The sequence below is a fragment of the Aquarana catesbeiana genome, linkage group LG01 (genome assembly GCF_042186555.1).
Source record: "Aquarana catesbeiana isolate 2022-GZ linkage group LG01, ASM4218655v1, whole genome shotgun sequence".
NCBI classification, from domain to species: Eukaryota; Metazoa; Chordata; class Amphibia; order Anura; family Ranidae; genus Aquarana; species Aquarana catesbeiana.
Window position 1 is genome coordinate 980,324,733 of NC_133324.1, and position 21,778 is coordinate 980,346,510.

Here is a 21,778-nt window from a genome sequence, read left to right on the forward strand (position 1 = left end):
GCCTAACATCAATAGTATGTAAACTCTTGGAGGGGATGATAAGGGACTATATACAAGATTTTAGTAATAAAAACGATATCATTAGCAGTAATCAGCATGGATTCATGAAGAATCGTTCTTGCCAAACCAATCTATTAACCTTCTATGAGGAGGTGAGTTGCCATCTAGATAAAGGAAGGCCCGTAGACGTGGTGTATCTGGATTTTGCAAAAGCATTTGACACAGTTCCCCATAAACGTTTACTGTACAAAATAAGGTGCGTTGGCATGGACCATAGGGTGAGTACATGGATTGAAAACTGGCTACAAGGGTGAGTTCAGAGGGTGGTGATAAATGGGGAGTACTCAGAATGGTCAGGGGTGGGTAGTGGGGTCCCCCAGGGTTCTGTGCTGGGACCAATCCTATTTAATTTGTTTATAAACGACCTGGAGGATGGGATAAACAGTTCAATCTCTGTATTTGCAGACGATACTAAGCTAAGCAGGGCAATAACTTCTCCGCAGGATGTGGAAACCTTGCAAAAAGACCTGAACAAATTAATGGGGTGGGCGACTACATGGCAAATGAGGTTCAATGTAGAAAAATGTAAAATAATGCATTTGGGTGGCAAAAATATGAATGCAATCTATAGACTGGGGGGAGAACTTCTGGGGGAATCTAGGAAGGAAAAGGACCTGGGGGTCCTAGTAGATGATAGGCTCAGCAATGGCATGCAATGCCAAGCTACTGCTAATAAAGCAAACAGAATATTGGCATTAAAAGGGGGATCAACGCCAGAGATAAAATGATAATTCTCCCGCTCTAAAAGACTCTGGTCCGGCCGCACCTGGAGTATGCTGTCCAGTTCTGGGCACCAGTCCTCATGAAGGATGTACTGGAAATGGAGCGAGTACAAAGAAGGGCAACAAAGCTAATAAAGGGTCTGGAGGATCTTAGTTATGAGGAAAGGTTGTGAGCTCTGAACTTATTCTCTCTGGAGAAGAGACGCTTGAGAGGGGATATGATTTCAATTTACAAATACTGTACTGGTGACCCCACAATAGGGATAAAACTTTTTCGCAGAAGAGAGTTTAATAAGACTCGGGGCCACTCATTACAATTAGAAGAAAAGAGGTTTAACCTTAAACTACGTAGAGGGTTCTTTACTGTAAGAGTGGCAAGGATGTGGAATTCCCTTCCACAGGCGGTGGTCTCAGCGGGGAGCATTGATAGCTTCAAGAAACTATTAGATAATCACCTGAATGACCGCAATATACAGGGATATGTAATGTAATACTGACACATAATCACACACATAGGTTGGACTTGATGGACTTGTGTCTTTTTTCAACCTCACCTACTATGTAACTACTATGTAACTTTGTAAGATCGTGTCGGAGGATTGATCGTATTAGGGGCAATCTTTCCTCGCAATGAAGACACTCCTCTAAAAATGACTTTCGGTTGTTCCGGAAGTACAGTTTTCAGTACACGATCATTTCTGAGTCTATCCCAATGACGACGGATGATGTTTTTAATTTCTCTATGTTGGAGTGAAAATGTGGTGAGCATGGAACATTTAAAGGAATTATCTTGTTCCCGAGGAGGTTTCTTTACCAACAAAGAACTCCTATCAATCCCTCTCCCTTTATTTAGTTCTGAAGTTACCAGTACTGGATCATATCCCTTCTCTATAAATCGTTCTTTCAGTGTTGGCGCCTCAACCAAATAAGTGTTTACATCAGAACAATTCCTACGCAGTCTCAGGAACTGGCTGCGAGGAACGGAATGTAACCAGGATTGAATGTAACCAAGAATGACGACCGTGTTACGTTTTTGTCCCACTAACAGCGGCGCCATTTTTTTGGTTGTCAACGCCTGCTATGGTGTAGTCTGACGTCATATCTGCTTCCGCATGTCAGAACGAGGCTTGGGACGCACGCTATGGCGCCATCTTGGCCGAACCAGGAAGTAACCTTAGAATTGCATTACCAATCAGACGGAGCTGCTATTCATTATGGGGGTACTTAGCATATATAAAAACACAGTGACCACAGTGGATCAGCACTCCAGATGATGACTCATAAGTCGAAACGCGTCGGGAAGCTATGCTGAGACCACTGTCACTTTTTTACTACATAACGTGAGTGTATTTCCTCTGTTTTTTTTTTATATATTACATTTTCTCAACGTAATTACACTATATGCCTTCCTTCTTCTTTCAATGGTGGGGCTGAATGCCCGATTCATCCGAACCTACTTACATCCAATATCCACCTGGAGGTTATATCCGGATCCTGAACCTGATATCCTCTGGGTATATTATACCACAAAGTTTGATGGACTCGCTAAGTGTACACCTACTTGAGTTCAATCCCTCCGGTAAGCATTTGGTGTTTCTGGTGGTGGATCTACTATCAAACGATCAAATTAGTACCATATTTGATGATCACATAGGAAGTTGAAGATTGTCACTGATCTTTTTGGACATTGCACTTTGAAGTTTCTCTTTCTCTTTAACCACTTGCCACCCAGGCCAATTCTGACATTTCTCTCCTACATGTAAAAATCATAATCATAATTTTTTTGCTAGAAAATTACATAGAACCCCCAAACATTATATATGTTTTTTTAGCAAAGACCCTAGAGAATACAATGGCGGTTGTTGCAACTTTTAATCTCGCAGAGTATTTGCGCAGCAATTTTTCAAACGCGTTTTTTGGGGAAAAAAAAGTTTTGTGCTTAAAAAAAACAAAATAGTAAAATTAGCCCAATGTTTTTGCATATTGTGAAAGATGAAGTTATGCCGAGTAAATAGATACCTGACACGTCACGCTTCAAAATAGCACACGCTTGTAGAATGGCGCCAAAGTTCGGTACTTAAAAATCCCCATAGGCGACGCTTGAAATTTTTTTACTGGTTACATGTTTTGAGTTACAGAGGAGGTCTAGGGACAGAATTATTTCTCTCGCTCCAACATTCGCGTCGATACCTCACATGTATGGTTTGAACACCGTTTTCATATGTGGGCGGGACTTACATATGCGTTCGCTTCTGTGTGTGAGTACACGGGGACAGGAGCACTTTAAATTTTTTTTTTCTTATTGTTAATTATACTTTCTTTTTTTAGTTTGACACTTTTTGAAAAAAAAAATTTTGATCACTTTTATTCCTATTACAAGGAATGTAAACATCCCTTGTAATAGGAATATGGCATGACAGGTCCTCTTTACAGTGAGATGTGGGGTCAATAAGACCCCACATTTCTTATGGTGTTGGGAATCACCGGCTGAAAACAGCAATATCTGAATGATGTCTGTAGCTTCACCCATCATTTACATATCCCCGCTCAAAGTCCATCACGTCATATGACAGCGGGCAGCAACCGGTTAAAGACATTTTGGGGGTTATTTACGAAAGGCAAATCCACTTTGCACTGCAAGTGAACTTGGAAGTTCAGCCGCTGGAGATCTGAGGGGAAGATCTGAAATGAGGGGAAGCTCTGCTGATTTGATCATCCAATCATGTGCAAGCTAAAATGCTGTTTTTTTATTTTCCTTGCATGTCCCCCTCGGATCTACAGCGACTTTACTTCCAAGTGCACTTGCAGTGTAATGTGGATTTTCCTTTAGTAAATAACCCCCTTTGTGTTTCAATTACAAATTATTGGACATTTTTTCACTAAGTTTACATTACCAGTTTACCTTTATTATTTGTATTGGTTTAACCACTTGCTTACTGGGCACTTAAACCCCCCTCCTGCCCAGACCAATTTTGAGCTTTCAGCGCTGTCGCACTTTAAATGACAATTGCGCGGTCATACAACACTGTACCCAAATGAAATTTTTATCATTTTTTTCCCACAAATAGAGCTTTCTTTTGGTGGTATTTAATCACAGCTGGGATTTTTATTTTTTGCTAAACAAACAAAAAAAGATGGAAATTTTTGAAAAAAAAAAAAAATCATGTTTAATAGTTTGTTATAAAATTTTGCAAACAGGTAATTTTTCTCCTTCATTGATATGCGCTGATGAGGCGGCACTGGTGGGCACTGATAGGCTGCACTGATGGGCACGGATAGGCACAGATAAGGCGGCACTGATAGGCACAGTTAAGGCGGCACTGATGGGGACAGATAAGGCGGTACTGATGGGGACAGATAAGGCGGTACTGATGGGGACAGATAAGGCGGCACTGATGGCCACGGATGGGCGGCACGGATGGGTGGCACGGATGGGTGGCACAGATAGGTGGCACGGATGGGCACTGATAGGTACCACTGATGGGGGGCACTGATGGGTGGCACTGATGGGGGCACTGATGGGTGGCACTGATTGGCACTTATGGGCACTGGTAGGTGACACTGATGGGCCTCTGATAGGTTGCACTGATGTGGGTGCTGATGGGTGGCACTGATGTGGGTGCTGATGGGTGGCACTGATGGGTGGCACTGTGGGCACTGATGGGTGGCACTGATGGGTGGCACTGTGGGCACTGATGGGTGGCGCTGATTGATGGCACTGTGGGCACTGATGGGTGACTCTGGTGGGCACTTGTAGGCAGCACTGCTGCCTATTGCTTTGTGTTGTAATAGCTGCCGGTGATCGGGTTTTTTTTTTCCTCCTCACGCTGTCAGCGCGAGGAGGAAAAATAGCCGATTACCGGCTCTGTTTACATCACATGATCAGCTGTCATTGGCTGACAGCTGATCATGTGGTAAGGGGTCGGGACCAACCCCTTACTCTGATCTGTGATCAGGCGAGTCTCATAGACTCGCTGATCACCGAGCGCGCCGCGCGCGCCCTGCAGGGGGCGCGCAGGCCGCTAGTGCAGGGGACGACGTCAATAGACGTCGTCCCGGCAATTTAGATCCGCGCTGTTGCCGTCATTTGGCAATGGCCCGGATCTGAAGCTGTTAATGACCTTTCACTTGTTAGCGCTGCACTTTTTTACCTTTTTGTCACATTTTGTAACTTGATCTACTGCAGTGCTGGCTGCTATTTTCCTTGTTCTTTAGACAGCGCGGTATATGTGCATTTATAGTTTGAGCAAATATTGCCTAAAAAAACAGTAGCTCCTTCTTTTTATTCTACGGGTCATGTGCTTTCAGGAAATGTCTGGTTTGGGGGTCTTTCACAAACTCTGATAGCTGGAAGGGAAAAATTAAAAAATCGATAGGAAAATTAGCAAAATGGTCCGGCCAGCCGAGTTTAAAAAGTGGAGTGCAGGGCCTGGCAGCCAAAGGGTTAAACTATATGGAAACCTTCCAGTTTCCGGTTCCTGAAAAAACAATCATGTGATTGGTGAGAAATGAAAGCGTGTGATTGGCTAGTTTCATTTTCTCTAGCTATGTACTTGTTATCCTGGGATTGGCTACAGTTCAGCCGCCTCCCTCTTGTGTCTTCTGGTATGCCGAGCTCCTGGGAGAGAAAAGGAGAGCAAAGGGCAGAACTTTATATAAGGCACACGGAAGCAAAAACATAAATAGGATAAAAAAGAGGTTTTAATAAATTCAAATATACAGTGGGGACGGAAAGAATTCAGACCCCCTGAATTGCAGCCATTTGCTAAAATCATTTAAGTTTATTTTTTTCCCCATTGATGTACACACAGCACCCCATATTGTACACACAGCACCCCATATTGACAGAAAAACACAGAATTGTTGACATTTTTGCAGATTTATTAAAAAAGAAAAACTGAAATATCACATGGTCCTAAGTATTCAGACCCTTTGCTGTGACACTCATATATATAACTCAGGTGCTGTCCATTTCTTCTGATCATCCTTGAGATGGTTCTACACCTTCATTTGAGTCTGAGCTGTGTTTGATTATACTGATTGGACTTGATTAGGAAAGCCACACACCTGTCTATATAGGACCTTACAGCTCACAGTGCATGTCAGAGCAAATGAGAATCATGAGGTCAAAGGAACTGCCTGAAGAGCTCAGAGACAAAATTGTGGCAAGGCACAGATCTGGCCAAGGTTACAAAAAATTTCTGCTGCACTTAAGGTTCCTAAGAGCACAGTGGCCTCCATAATCGTTAAATGGAAGACGTTTGGGACGACCAGAACCCTTCCTAGAGCTGGCCGTCCGGCCAAACTGAGCTATCGGGGGAGAAGAGCCTTGGTGAGAGAGGTAAAGAAGAACCCAAAGATCACTGTGGCTGAGCTCCAGAGATGCAGTCGGGAGATGGGAGAAAGTTGTAGAAAGTCAACCATCACTGCAGCCCTCCACCAGTCAGGGCTTTATGGCAGAGTGGCCCGACGGAGGCCTCTCCTCAGTGCAAGACACATGAAAGCCTGCATGGAGTTTGCTAAAAAACACCTGAAGGACTCCAAGATAGTGAGAAATAAGATTCTCTGGTCTGATGAGACCAAGATAGAACTTTTTGGCCTGAATGCTAAGCGGTATGTGTGGAGAAAACCAGGCACTGCTCATCACCTGTCCAATATAGTCCCAACAGTGAAGCATGGAGGTGGCAGCATCATACTGTGGGGGGGTTTCAGCTGCAGGGACAGGACGACTGGTTGCAATCGAGGGAAAGATGAATGCGGCCAAGTACAGGGATATCCTGGACAAAAACCTTCTCCAGAGTGCTCAGGACCTCAGACTGGGCCGAAGGTTTACCTTCCAACAAGACAATGACCCTAAGCACACAGCTAAAATAACGGAGTGGCTTCACAACAACTCCGTGACTGTTCTTGAATGGCCCAGCCAGAGCCCTGACTTAAACCCAATTGAGCATCTCTGGAGAGACCTAAAAATGGCCGTCCACCAACGATTACATCCAACCTGACAGAACTGGAGAGGATCTGCAAGGAGGAATGGCAGAGGATCCCCAAATCCAGATGTGAAAAATTTGTTGCATCTTTCCCAAAAAGACTCATCAAAAGGGGCTTCTATTAAATATTGAGCAAAGGGTCTGAATACTTAGGACTATGTGAAATCTGCACAAATGTCAACAATTCTGTGTTTTTCTGTCAATATGAGGTGCTGTGTGTACAATATGGGGGGCTGTGTGTACAATATGGGGTGCTGTGTGTACAATATGGGGTGCTGTGTGTACAATATGGGGTGTTGTGTGTACATTAATGAGGACAAAAATGAACTTAAATGATTTTAGCAAATGGCTGCAATATAACAGAGTGAAAAATTTAAGGGGGTCTGAATACTTTCCGTCCCCACTGTGTATATATAGATATATAATATATAATATATATGTGGCAGTGGACCCCGTGCTAGTTTGGATGTTGGGCAGAGTTGGAAGACTTCCAGATCCTCACATACCAAAAACGGTGAGTAGAAAGAAACTGTTTTGCAGCAATGCTGTGAGGAGCGGCTCATGTGAACCAGTGGAGTCTGCATGAGAAAGTCTGCTGCTTGCAAGTCTTAAAGAGACAGTACACCAAATTTTCCTGTGTTTATAAGGAACTGTGTTATACGTTGTGGGCCTGACTGCAGAGATGGGGCGGTCAAAATGCAAAAAGGAAGCAATGGGGGTTATTTACAAAAAGACAAATCCACTTTGCACTATAAGTGAAAAGTGCACCTAAAATTGCACTTGGAAGTTCAGTCCCTGTAAATCTGAGGGGTAGATCTGAGATGAGGGGAAGCTCTGCTGATTTATCATCCAATCATGTACAAGCTAAAATGCTGTTTATTTTCCTTGCATGTCCCCCTCAGATCTCCAGCGACTAAACTTCCAAGTGTACTTGTAGTGCAAAGTGGATTTGCCTTTGGTAAATCCCCCCCATTGTTTGCTGTGATGAGAGACAGAACCCTGTGTCTGGAGGGGTTGTTACCGACAGAACAAGCCCCAGACTGGTACAAGATGCATTTGGCGGCACTGGAGCAAAGACAAAAGGAAAGCAAGCCGTCACTTAGTGCAAAGAGTCAGCAGATGGGTGCGGTTGCCGTGGCAACAAAGCAGAAATCCGTCCAGCTGACTTCATACGGTCTATGTCGTCTTCTGAACATGTTGAAGACTTTTTGGATGAATTTGCGATGATTGCTTCCTACCAAGGGTGGCCCAGATACCGCTAGGCTGAATTGGTGCAACCTTTTCTGACACAAGAGTACCAAGGGGTGAACCGCTTGATGGGTTATGAGTGAGATGACTCCGATAATTATCTAGAAGACATCCAGTCTATGGAGCACTGGAAAAGTTCTGCAACCGGAGAAAGTCTGTTTGCAGAAAGGAGGAGCTACAGCGGAGATGTGGCTCAAATTCTGAGTGAAGAGGTTCACGTAAAAGTGTCTGTTGTTGCCCCTTGTTCAGCCTGCAGGGGGTGATGGAGAGCACAAGAAACCAGTGGTTTCAAGTTATGGCTGCTTGTGTGAAGTGGTCAGCCCAGAGAAGAGGGCACCGTATCCAGCATCCTGCAAGGGGGTGTGACAATGTGTGTGGGTCTGCTGTTACCCCTGGCAACAGGAAACCTGTTTGGCCTGCAGGGAATGTTGGAAATTCCAAGAAAGATGCAATGTTGCCCCGTGTCCATGAGGGGGCATTAGAGAGCACAGCAAAGAAGGAACAACACCCTCAATGGAAGCTTTCCACACCTGACAACTGGATTGGTAAGACTTACAAATGTGTGAGAGAGAGAGAGAGAGATCCTGGGACTATTCCCTGTGAAGTGGGAGGAAGTCCAGTGAGAAAATCTGCTTTCAGAGACTTGATGAAAATGAATACCCCGTCTAGTAGCAAAGCCCAGTTTAAATCTGAACCTGCAGCATGCTTGAGGACTGATAAGGACTTGTCTCCATGCAATGCTCTTTGTAGCAGAGAGACAAGGGTTAAAGGTAAACCTAATGATGTGGTATGTACTAACAATTCTGAAAATGGTGATCCATTTCCGTCTATGTTGGGGTTTAAAAGGGGAAAATGGTTCTGTGCAAAGGACAGGACTGATTCAGCAGAGTGCTGAAGTATATATGTCAGGGGTGACCACTGAGAGATATGTGCCATTGCCCCTAGCAACCATGACAGGTGTAACGGGGTTGTCCCTGGAGACCTCCCAGGAGCTCATGGTGTCTGAGCTTGAGGTCTCCCAGGATGACTGTGTAGCCACCCCGGCGGGTGAGAGAGAGTCTTATAAAGTAAAAAGTGATGTAATAAATATCCCACAGGCTCAAGCTGGTAATGATCTGGGACAGCCTATGAGAGTCAGGAATGATAATGAGGAATGTATTTCTGACAATGTTGATGATGGTTTTTCCATAGCAACCACAGGCGGTGCCGCAGAGTTGTCCCTGGAAATCTCACGAGGACCCCCTGTGTTGGAGCCGGCGGGGGTCCAGGACAGCTCTGATACTGCTCAGGTGGGACACAATGGGGAAAACAGCTGAAATGATGGAGGATGAATGATCACAATGTGATGTGGGTGACAGTGACTGGTGCAGGATGCCTGCTACTAAACCTCTCTGTCCACCTGTGTCTCCATGGGCAGAGGGAGCCGTACTACGGAGTGCTGGTGAGTGGAGCACAGACAGGATAGACTGCGATAGTCTCACCATAAAGGTGGTGGAAAGACATTTCTGAAGGTAATAGTAAGGTGGACACTATTGCTGCTGTGACAAATGGAGAGGCGGCAGGGCCAGTAGACACAGGTGTGTTGGCTTTTGTAGAAGTTAACCCTCTCCAGTTGAAAGGATCGGGAAAGGAGCATACATAGCAGAGGTTATGTCCACAGCAAAAGAGATGAGTAATGTTGAGTGTCAGGATGGTGGGATGATGGATAGGGACTTGGAAGGGCTCAGTGTTGCTGAAAATGAGAGGATGAGGGTGACACATGCGATTTGCAGTGCTCATGGGGAGACACAAGTTTTGTCAGTTGCCTCTGAGGTGGAGGTCTCTAAGTGTCTCGGCCTCTCAAGTCTTGGCAAATGAGCCCCTCCACGTCGTTAGTAAGGCGCTGATCAGGAATAAGCTAGGAGAGAACTTCACTCTAGGAAACTCTTTTGTTCTAAGGAGCAGACCTAAGGCCTAGGCTACAGGCCTGAAGCAGCCGGCAATAACCTAAGCCAGGAGGCTGAAGCATTTGGAGTCTGTAAGATCCAGTAATGGTGGAACCCCCTGCGTGGGATACTCATGTCTTTGTGAACCCCTTTATTAAAAAAAAAAAGTGGGCTACCACGCCCTTAAAATACAGTTTTGGACCGGTGTACTCACTGGAAACGCACCTATCACTTGAGTCTGATCACCCCAATCTTAAAATTTTATATAATGTATATAATTATCCACATTGCAAATGTGTAATGAAAATGGTCTTTACATTTGTAGGGGAAGTTCTCATAGTGGGGGGGGTTATCTTTTAATCTAATGGCAGGTTTAGGCTTGTTCTTAAGTAAGATTTTTTTTTTTTATTTTAAACTGAGCAATCAGATTGTATAGTGTATGGCCAGCTTTAAATTTAGTAATCTTTATTATAATTTTTTTTTTTTTTTTTTTACATTAATACAGCAGACACATTTCACATTCATCTTGTTCAGATACAGCAAAACTACACAATACATAAAATAGCCCCACAAATGATAATAAATAAAAAAAAAAATCTCCCATCTCAGATCTGGTAGCCCTCTCTCTCTCTCTCTTTCTCCCCTCCTCATCCCCCTCCCCCCTCAGGAGACTCCCATCAACTAATATCCCCCCCTCCATAACTGCTGTTAATTGCTCAACTGTTTTGCTACCAGTTATCTGCTATCATTGCTGCTAATTGAGATATATATATATATAAAAGCTACCCTGTTTCCCCGAAAATAAGCCCTATCCTGAAAATAAGACCTACAAGGACTTTAACTATGTCTTATTTGGGGGGTAGGGCTTATATTGCAGCCTCACCAACAATCACGCTAGGTCTTATTTTCGGGGAAGCAGGGTATAAAGCTGCTACTGAATTGTTGCAAGTTAATTGCTAAATTGATAAAGAGCAGAATGGTCAGATTTACACACTTAGTTGTTGGCATATGAGAATTTCTAAAACAGAATTTTGGACTAATGGCCTGAAAAGGATGGAGTGCTGCTTTTGTTTGTTTTGCAAGGTTTTAAACCATTTACCAATTTACCGTCTTCTCTCCTTTTCTATGTGTCTTTCCACTTTTCAGGGTAAGAAGATCTCCTCTTATGTGTCCCATTTTCTTTAAAGTGGAGACTTTCCTTTGCACTCACCTTAGAAGGGTTTGTATGAATGAGGCCCCTGATGAGGAAATCAAAGCCGCCATTTCTGGGGCTCGAGACAAACTATTCAAATCAGCCAAATGTTGTGCGGTCCCTTCCAGACAATTAGAAGAACAATTCAATCCAGAAATATTGGAAGACATTGCAAAGTTTTTGGAGGACAGAGGACTAACTGTAATAAACAAACCGAGCTTAACAAGGTATGTAAGGTCACCCTGTTTTGTCTTCATCTTACCACACCGGTTACAATCTAATTGGAATTGAGTAATGTCAGCGATGCACTTCCTTTTTTTTTTTTTTTATCTGCAATAACCTCCAAATCAGGACAAGTTTCAGGGTGTACACCCTTCTTCAGGCAGTACTAATACACAAAGTTTTATCATGGTGTTAATAAGACTCTCTCTGAAGATAAAATCCGATACTTAGTACGCATGCGCGGAGTCTCCACGATGGCCGCTTAAGCCAGAGCTCCATCACACCCAGCCCCAACGACGCACACAGCTCACCACAGACCGATTTTTTTTTTTTTTTTTTTTTTAAAGAGCCACAGCGTGCGATCCGGACCCCTGAGCATCCAGGGAACCCCACCGCATGTCTGGGAACCAGATCCGAAGAGATTTTGGGCCGCAATTCGATCAGGCGCCGCCGCCCTGGTGTACCAAGATGGCCACCGCGGCCCAGCAGCATGCTTCAGGGAAGCAGAGCCACGCTGTTCAGAGGCAAGTGTTGGCCCCGGCGTCTCTAAACTTCACCCCAACTAACCAGAGCACGCTCCAGCAGCAGATTACACCCTCCCCGGCCTCCACTAAATCGTTCCTCAGCAGGCACTATGGAGACCCCATGTTTTCTCCCCTGCACACCCCATGTTTTCTTCCCTGCACACCTTTCCCCAGAGGCAGGCCTCCACCCTGACGACCTACTATTGAAACTGTCAGCTTTACTGGAAAAGGGCCTTGCATCCACGGCTGCGAAGATAACTGGGGACATAAAGGCAGACTTCCAGAGTCTGGGCTCCAGGATGGAAGCCATAGAGCAGAAAACTTGTCATGACAGTAGCTATCACTAATCAGAACTCGAATCACATCCAGACACTTCAAGACAGACTTGATACAGCTCTATTCAGAATCGATGAACTAGAAAACAGATCCAGACGATACAACTTCAGGATCAGAGGTCTCCCGGAGTCCATTGTTGAGGTTTAACAAGCAACTAGGGATATAATCAAATCCCTGATCCCGAACATTCCGCAGCACCGCCTGGAATTGGACAGTCCAACGAGCCCTAGGGCCCCCCCAGAAAGGACGGATCACCCAGGGACATCATTGCTTGCTAAGCCACACTTCTACCTAGTCAAGGAGGAGGTGATGAAGCAGTCCAGAGTGATGAAACAACTCTCATGTCAAGGACACCCTATACAAATATTCGCAGACCTATCTCCCTCCACAATCCAGAGAAGAAGGGCACTGAAACCCTTACTAACAGTGCTGGCCCAAAAAGAAATTAAATACTAATGGACTTTCCCCTTTGCTGTCAAATTCTTCTACAGGAGCAAACACTATACGTTCTCTAATTTCCAAGACGGAGAGAAGACCCTCCTTTCACTGAAGCTCATCTCACTTGAAGCGGATATTGACTCCAACCCGGCCTACAACCCAGCTAAACGACCTTCACCTACCAGCCCGCTGACAACCATGTGGAACAAGCTGAAGACAAAGAGAACAAAGGACAATAATCCGACTTTAAGCACGGAATTGTCTCCTGCACTTTTCGACTCTGCGCCTTTTTTTTTTTTTTTTCTTTTTTCTCCGTACTCCAAGAGGGAGTAATGACCAGAGACTTCCTACCCAACTACTAGGAGTCATAACTCCTCCAAGGTGCCCCAGATTCCCTCTCCCCTTATTCCCCAATTGGCAACTATCATTGCCTCTGTATACTTTTCTCCCCCACTGGAAACTGTATGAGCAGACTCTGAGGGAGTGGGTTGACCCCTGAGTTAATCCAGTGCATAGCACTTTTGTTTCTCCAACTGACTGAGAAGAGTCTCACTGTCAATAAATGCCTAGTTATACAACCCCCCCCCCCCCCGCTCCCCCCCCCCCCCTTTTTTTTTTTTTTTTTATATGAGTTCATTTTTTGCTCCAACAGAGGCTAGGACATGAAAGTGGACCATTTACACACCTGTGGGGGGGTTGGGCTGGATACTTTGCTATATGGCTTTTCTATTGGGGATTGACACTAATCCCTACCTGGGATAGCGATCTGCCAGTTTTAGTTTCCTAAAGGGTTATTGGTTTGTTTAATTTTTACATATACAGACACCATGGTGCTGGGTGCTGAGCATGTGCCTCCACCTATCCCCCCAGATCCTCCAAGCTCTGCGGGATAGGTTGTCTGCCCCTTTGCGCAGATGTAACTTTTGGGTTTAGACCCCAGGGGATGGCTTTGTCCCCAGGGAGCTATCCCTAGACATCTGAAGAGGCTCACTATGATCTTGTCACTTCTCCTCTTTTTCCTTCTCTGCTCTCTACCCCCCCTTCCCCCTCCCCTCCCCACTTTTTGGATCTCTCAATAATCATTTTTCTCTCAATATCCAATCAGGTCTACTTGAAGGCTCCCAAACGCACAGGAGACCTACACAGATGGTCCTTCAAGTCGCAAGTCCATTGTTTGACTTCCCAAACGGTAAGTGACGCAGGGCCTGACAACAGACTCACTCCTCTTCTCCATGCATGACCCACCCAAATTCCCATTCAGAATAGCTGCCCACAATGATCAAGGTCTAAATTCCCCCCTCAAAAGGAGAAAGCTGCTTGACAGCTACAAATCCCTCAAGCTACACGTAGTAATGATACAAGAAACTCACTTCCCTGAATGGTACAGCCCCAAATTCTTACACCATCACTTTCCTCTATTTTACTTGGCAAAGGCAGAAGGCAAGTCGAAAGGGGTAACAATCTTCTTTTCCAAAACCTGCAACTTTGTTTGGCAGATGGACTTCAAAGACCCGGAAGGGAGATTCATCCTGGTCAAAGGGTTATTAAATGGGCATTTATTCTCCTTCGTCTCCTACTACGCCCCCGAATAAGGGTCAATACAAATTTTTTCAAGCAATGTTATCAACCCTTGTTCTTGGAGGGGACTCCCATACTCGGAGGAGACTCCAAAATAGCTCTAGATCAAGGGCTGGACAAATCCAACCCATCCAAACCCACTTTAACTCGTCCTACTAGGGCCAGTTTAAAATTTGCCAGATTGATCCATGCACATGGACTGGCTGATGTATGGCGTGAATCAAACCCAAAGAAAAGGGACTTCACCCACTTCTTTAGCCCCCATCAATCCTATGGTAGAATAGATCATATCCTATTGCCCTCACTAAACCTACCCACCATAACTAGCTCCAAAATCATTGACACAACACTCTCTGACCATTCCATCGTCACAGTGACTCTACATAATGTTTCCCACAGACCCAAGCATTTTCAATGGAGGATTGACTCATTTAGCCTCCATCGGACCCCATTAGAGTGACCGAGATTAACAAAGCAATAATAGAATACTTCTCGCTAAACAATGTGGGCGATATCTCGGCAGAAGTTCTGTGGGCGGCCCATAAAGCCACCATCAGAGTTAAGATCATCCAAATCTCATCGAAAGGAAAGAAGGCAGACATAGATATACTAGAAAAGTACGCTTTCCTCCGGGCACAACATAAAAGGGACCCGACCAGCGTCACAACTAGACACAGCCAGACTAGAACTGAACCTAGCCCTCACAGTTCAAGCTGAGAAACTATTACGGTGGAGTGGAGCAAAGTTTTATTCTCAGAAAGACAGACTAGGCACAATGTTGGCCAACAAACTCGCCCCCAAGACGCACTCCCTAGGATACGAACACATAACCAGATTACTACCTCTGACCCCACCAAAATCCTTTTAGCATTCAGGGAATTTTATCATAAACTCTATAGCGACAACCAGAAGGGCTCTGATAGCTCCATCTCACAATTAGGGATGAGCCGAACACCCCCCTGTTCGGTTCGCACCAGAACATGCGAACAGGAAAAAAATTCGTTCGAACACGCGAACGCCGTTAAAGTCTATGGGACACGAACATGAATAATCAAAAGTGCTAATTTTAAAGGCTAATATGCAAGTTATTGTCAATAAAAGTGTTTGGGGACCCGGGTCCTCCCCCAGGGGACATGAATCGATGCAAAAAAAAGTTTTAAAAACGGCCGTTTTTTCAGGAGCAGTGATTTTAATAATGCTTAAAGTCAAACAATAAAAGTGTAATATCCCTTTAAATTTCATACCTGGGGGGTGTCTATAGTATGCCTGTAAAGGGGCGCATGTTTCCCGTGTTTAGAACAGTCTGACAGCAAAGTGACATTTTGAAGGAAAAAACACATTTAAAACTACCGCGGCTATTGCATTGCCGACAATGCACATAGAAGTTCATTGATAAAAACGGCATGGGAATTCCCCACAGGGCAACCCCGAACCAAAATTTAAAAAAAAAAATGATGTGGGAGTCCCCCTAAATTCCATACAAGGCCCTTCAGGTCTGGTATGGATATTAAGGGGAACCCCAGCCAAAATTTTAAAAAAAAATTGACGTGGGGTTCCCCCTAAATTCCATACCAGACCCTTCAGGTCTGGTATGGATTTTAAGGGGAACCCCGCGCCAAAAAAAAAAAAAAAAGGCGTGGGGTCCCCCCAAAAATCCATACCAGACCCTTATCCGAGCACGCAACCTGGCAGGCCGCAGGAAAAGAGGGGGGGACGAGAGTGCGGCCCCCCCCCTCCTGAACCGTACCAGGCCACATGCCCTCAACATTGGGAGGGTGCTTTGGGGTAGCCCCCCAAAACACCTTGTCCCCATGTTGATGAAGACAAGGGCCTCATCCCCACAACCCTGGCCGGTGGTTGTGGGGGTCTGCGGGCGGGGGGCTTATCGGAATCTGGAAGCCCCCTTTAACAAGGGGACCCCCAGATCCCGGCCCCCCCCCCTGTGTGAAATGGTAAGGGGGTACTTACCCCTACCATTTCACTAAAAAACTGTCAAAAATGTTAAAAATGACAAGAGACAGTTTTTGACAATTCCTTTATTTAAATGCTTCTTCTTTCTTCCTTCATCTTCTTCTTCTTCTGGTTCTTCTGGCTCTTCTGGTTCTTCCTCCGGCGTTCTCGTCCAGCATCTTCTCCGCGGCGTCTTCTATCTTCTTCTCCTCGGGCCGCTCCACACCCATGGCATGAGGGGGGAGGCTCCCGCTCTTCTCTTCATCTTCTTCTCTTCTTCATCTTCTTCTTCATCTTCTTCTTCTTCTTCTCTTCTTCCTTCTTCTCTTCTTCATGTCTTCTCCGGGCCGCTCCGCAGCCATGCTGTGGCATGGAGGGAGGCTCCCGCTGTGTGACGGCGTCTCTTCGTCTGACGGTTCTTAAATAACGGGGGGCGGGGCCACCCGGTGACCCCGCCCCCCTCTGACGCACGGTGACATGACGGGACTTCCCTGTGGCATTCCCCGTGACGTCACAGGGAAGTCCCTCAAGTCACCGTGCGTCAGAGGGGGGCGGGGTCACCGGATGGCCCCGCCCCCCGTTATTTAAGAACCGTCAGACCAAGAGACGCCGTCACACAGCGGGAGCCTCCCTCCATGCCACAGCATGGCTGCGGAGCGGCCCGGAGAAGACATGAAGAAGATGAAGAAGAAGATGAAGAAGAAGATGAAGAAGAAGATGAAGAAGATGAAGAGAAGAGCGGGAGCCTCCCCCCTCATGCCATGGGTGCGGAGCGGCCCGAGGAGAAGAAGATAGAAGACGCCGCGGAGAAGATGCTGGACGAGAACGCCGGAGGAAGAACCAGAAGAGCCAGAAGAACCAGAAGAAGAAGAAGACAGTTTTTTAGTGAAATGGTAGGGGTAAGTACCCCCTTACCATTTCACACGGGGGGGCCGGGATCTGGGGGTCCCCTTGTTAAAGGGGGCTTCCAGATTCCGATAAGCCCCCCGCCCGCAGACCCCCACAACCACCGGCCAGGGTTGTGGGGATGAGGCCCTTGTCTTCATCAACATGGGGACAAGGTGTTTTGGGGGGCTACCCCAAAGCACCCTCCCAATGTTGAGGGCATGTGGCCTGGTACGGTTCAGGAGGGGGGGGGCCGCACTCTCGTCCCCCCCTCTTTTCCTGCGGCCTGCCAGGTTGCGTGCTCGGATAAGGGTCTGGTATGGATTTTTGGGGGGACCCCACGCCGTTTTTTTTTTTTTGGCGCGGGGTTCCCCTTAAAATCCATACCAGACCTGAAGGGTCTGGTATGGAATTTAGGGGGACCCCCACATCTTTTTTTTTTTTATTTTGGTTCGGGGTTGCCCTGTGGGGAATTCCCATGCCGTTTTTATCAATGAACTTCTATGTGTATTGTCGGCAATGCAATAGCCGCGGGTAGTTTTAAATGAGTTTTTTCCTTCCAAATGTCATTTTGCTGTCAGACTGTTCTAAACACAGGAAACATGCGCCCCTTTACAGGCATACTATAGACACCCCCCAGGTACGAAATTTAAAGGGATATTACACTTTTATTGTTTGACTTTAAGCATTAATAAAATCACTGTTCCTGAAAAAATGTCCGTTTTTAAAACTTTTTTTTGCATTGATCCATGTCCCCTGGGGCAGGACCCAGGTCCCCAAACACTTTTTATGACAATAACTTGCATATAAGCCTTTAAAATTAGCACTTTTGATTTCTCCCATAGACTTTTAAAGGGTGTTCCGCGGCATTCGAATTTGCCGCGAACACCCCAAATTGTTCGCTGTTCGGCGAACTTGCGAACAGCCAATGTTCGAGTAGAACATGAGTTCGACTCGAACTCGAAGCTCATCCCTACTCACAATTTATGGACACCCTCCCCATTCCACAACTCTCTGAAAAACACAAATCTATTATGGAGGACCGAATTTCAGTGGAAGAAACTTTAGAGGTCATAAAAAACCTTAAGAGGGGATCGGCCCCAGGACTGGACAGGCTATCGGTGCCCTACTATAAAACATTTGCAGAGACCTTGGCTCCCTACTTTACCAAATTCTTTAATAAAAAGGCGACTGGCTCTCCCCTCAACCCCGACCTAAATACGGCCTTCATCACTGTTATCCCGAAACAAGAGAAAAATTACAAAGGGGTAAGGAGTTACAGACCAATTTCATGAATAAATAATGACTTGAAAATCCTCACTAAAATCCTCGCTAACAGGCTAAACTCCTTTATCAAATCCTATATCCACAAAGATCAGGTGGGTTTCATACCAGGTAGACGGGGACCTGACCAAACCAGACGAACCATAGACATTGCATCTATCCTACAGACGAACTGGCCGGGGGGGTGTCAGACAACAGGGAATGTTACTCTCCCTGGATATACAAAAAGCGTTTGACTCAGTATCCTGGCAGTATATTTTCTCACTATTAGACCACTGGGGGTTTGGTGAACGCTTTCTAGGAACTATTAAGGCTCTATATTCCTGACCAACAGCACTTATTAGATTACTAGGATACCACTCCTCCCCGATCCGCATCGCTAGAGGCATGAGGCAGGGTTGCCCTTTATCCCCCCCAGTGTTTGCCATAGCCATTGAGACATTAGCAATAGAGATTCTAGTGAATCCAGACATTAGGGGGGTTTCCTGCGGAACCCAGGAGCACAAATGTGGTCTATTCACTGATGACCTAATACTTTATATCACCTCTCCCCTTACATCCCTACCCAACCTATGCAAAACTTTATCCTCTTTTGTGAACATATCTGGCCTCCAGATAAACTACTCTAAATCCCAAAGCCCTTAACATTTCCCTTAACCCTGAGACGGTCTCCCTACTGATACTAAACTTTCAGTTTGACTGGAATGAATCAGCCTTCAAATATCTAGGCATCTCCCTGACCCCCAAATTTGAATCTCTCTACACCAAAAACTATCCCCTCATGTACCATAAACTAGAACAAGACATACAATCCTGGTCCAAACAAAATTTGTCCTGGCTAGGAAGAGTAAATGCAGTGAAGATGACGTTGATGCCTAGACTACTCTACCTTTTCCGAGCCCTTCCCATCCCATTGAAGAGGGTTCACGTTCAGTCCTTCCAGAGCAAAATCCTAAAATTTTATTTGGGGGGGGGGGGGGCTCAGGATACAGGCTAAAACAGACCTTGTATCTATCACGACAGGGCGGGCTGGGCCTCCCTCATCTTCACAGATACTACCTGGCAGCCAGACTAGCACAGCTCTCTGGGATTTATTCTAACATGGGAAAACCAGATTTTATACAGATAGAATGTCAAGCGGTCCCCCAACACACCCTAGATTTTTTACTCTGGACTCTCCCCAAAAATAGACCCCCATTTTGCCCCTACACTCTCACACTCCTTCACGATGTGGGACAAACAGATCAAATCCAAACCTCTAATCTGCAACGAAACCCCTGTCACACTTGTTCTGTAACCCGAAATTCCCTCCAGGATTAGACATTAAGGCCTTCCAGTGGTGGCTTGACAAGGAGCTGTACCGGATAGGCCATTTCTTCATGTCTAGGGGGCCCTATAACCCTTGCACAATGCATCAGTAATCTAGACCTTCCACACTCAGAATGATTTTGGTTTGGCCAAATGAATCACTTCCTGCGAAGCATATGGCTGGATAAACCAAATCCCCCGAAATTTTCCAATTACGAGCTTTGGTGCGCTCAGGCCATGGAGCAAAAAGGAGGCATATCAGTTGTCTATGCGTCACTTTCCCAACCCCTCTGCAAATCTTCATACATGTTGGCCTGGGAGCAGAACCTACAATTCCAGTGGAGCCTGGAGACCTGGCAGTCGGTAATGGCATCGGCATACAAAGGTATCATCAATACCTCCTTCATGGAAGAAAATATAAAAATTATGACCAGATGGTACATGACACAAGCTAGACTGGCAAAAATCTTTCCATCAGTCGAACCCCTATGTTTTAGAGGCTGCCAACTTACAGGCACAATTTCGCATGTGTGGTGGACATGCCCCAGAATCAGGCCTTTCTGGAAAAAGATATTTCATCTAATCAAAAGGGCAATCTGATGCGAGATTCCCAGGTCTCCAGAAACCGCACTATTGAATGCACACGTTCTTTGCCTTTCCAAGTACAATCGCAAAATGATTCACTTTATATTTTTGGGAGCTAAGATGACACTGGCTAGGGCTTGGAAGCAACCCTCAGTCTCTACAAGGGCTGCTATCAGGAAGATCTCCTGGATCATGGACCAGGAGAAAATGGAGAGCATCCTCAACAATACAAAACAGAAATTTGAGATGATCTGGGAACCGTGGGCTAAACTCATGGGTATAGCAATCTCCCCAGGGTTGCTTCCGAGCCAAAGCCAGGACAAAAATTGAGACATAAAAACCTTACTTACCTTTTCTGTTCTTTTTCTTCTTTTGGGTCTGTCCCTTTCTATTACAGGGTTCCTGTTTTGTATGCTTGGTACATTCCCAGGGTCCCGCTCTAGAGGCAGCAGGTCTCAAGTAGAGGCTCCCCACAGGGTTGGGGGATCCCACTCCTCGGAACAGTATGATCCCGTAGGGGGTGCCGAGGTGATGGGACCCTCTTCCTCCAACCCTAGTCGGGCTTGAGGGGCCTCTCTGTTAATTTTGGGACTGCCGTCACAGATAAATTGTGGGCCGGGAGGCTACTCCCAGTTAACATCAACTCCCCCAATAGGGGGCGGGTAATATAAACATTATATTGTCTGGTTTGTACTCTTTCCACCATCTTATTTTACTGTATTATACCGACAGATTGTATCATGCCTATCTCTTTGTACCACAAGTTCATTTCGATAATGTTGTACTTCAAATGTTACTCTGTCCTATATTTTATGAAAATAAAATACATTGAAAGTAAAAATCTGATGCTTAGCAATGGTAAGTAAGCTTTGATAGTTGGTGAGAAAAGGCAGAAAAGGAGCGATGGGAGGAGGGAAGAGTCGGAGTTGATAGGTCACAAAACTGTTGGATAAAGATGTAAAAATACTGAGGCCTGCATTTAGTCCATTGTTTTTGCAAATAGACTCATCATTCAAATATTTTACTTTCCTGGGTAGTTTTGAAGAGGTAAACCATTCATGTCTTTCATAGTGTGGTCTGGTTGTGAGAAATGTCCCACACACTAGAGTCGTGTTCCTCAACTCCAGTCCTTGATGCCCCCCAACAGGTCATGTTTTCAGGCTTTCCATTATTTTTCACAGGTGATTTTATCAGTTTCACTGCCTTAGTAATTACCACAGCCATTTCATCTGAGTGAAATCCTGAAAACACGACCTGTTGGGGCGCCTTGAGGACTGGAGTTGAGAAACACTGCACTAGACCACACTATGTAAGATATGAATTTGTTCTTCTTAAAGTTATTCTTTTATGTACACAAAATATAATGGACTAAATGTGGACCACAGTTTTCCAAATATTTATCCAGGAAATTTAAGTAACTAATAAGTATGACTCCCACCTCTGCGACTCTCCCCCTCCCCCACACCATTTCATTGCTCTCTTCCGGTCTTCTCTCACAACTCCCTGAATTTGCTTTTACAATTGCTGTGTGTTT

The 21,778-nt window shown here is 45.4% G+C and overlaps 1 protein-coding gene across 1 annotated transcript in view; it reads left to right on the forward strand.

Moving 5' to 3' along the window:
• Nucleotides 1-21,778, forward strand: part of LOC141129008 (uncharacterized) — a 57,945-nt gene that overhangs the window by 11,973 nt on the left and 24,194 nt on the right. The window contains exon 2 of the mRNA XM_073616731.1: nt 11,089-11,361. Coding sequence (XP_073472832.1) covers nt 11,089-11,361 — 273 coding nt within the window. The remainder of the gene's footprint in view (nt 1-11,088; nt 11,362-21,778) is intronic.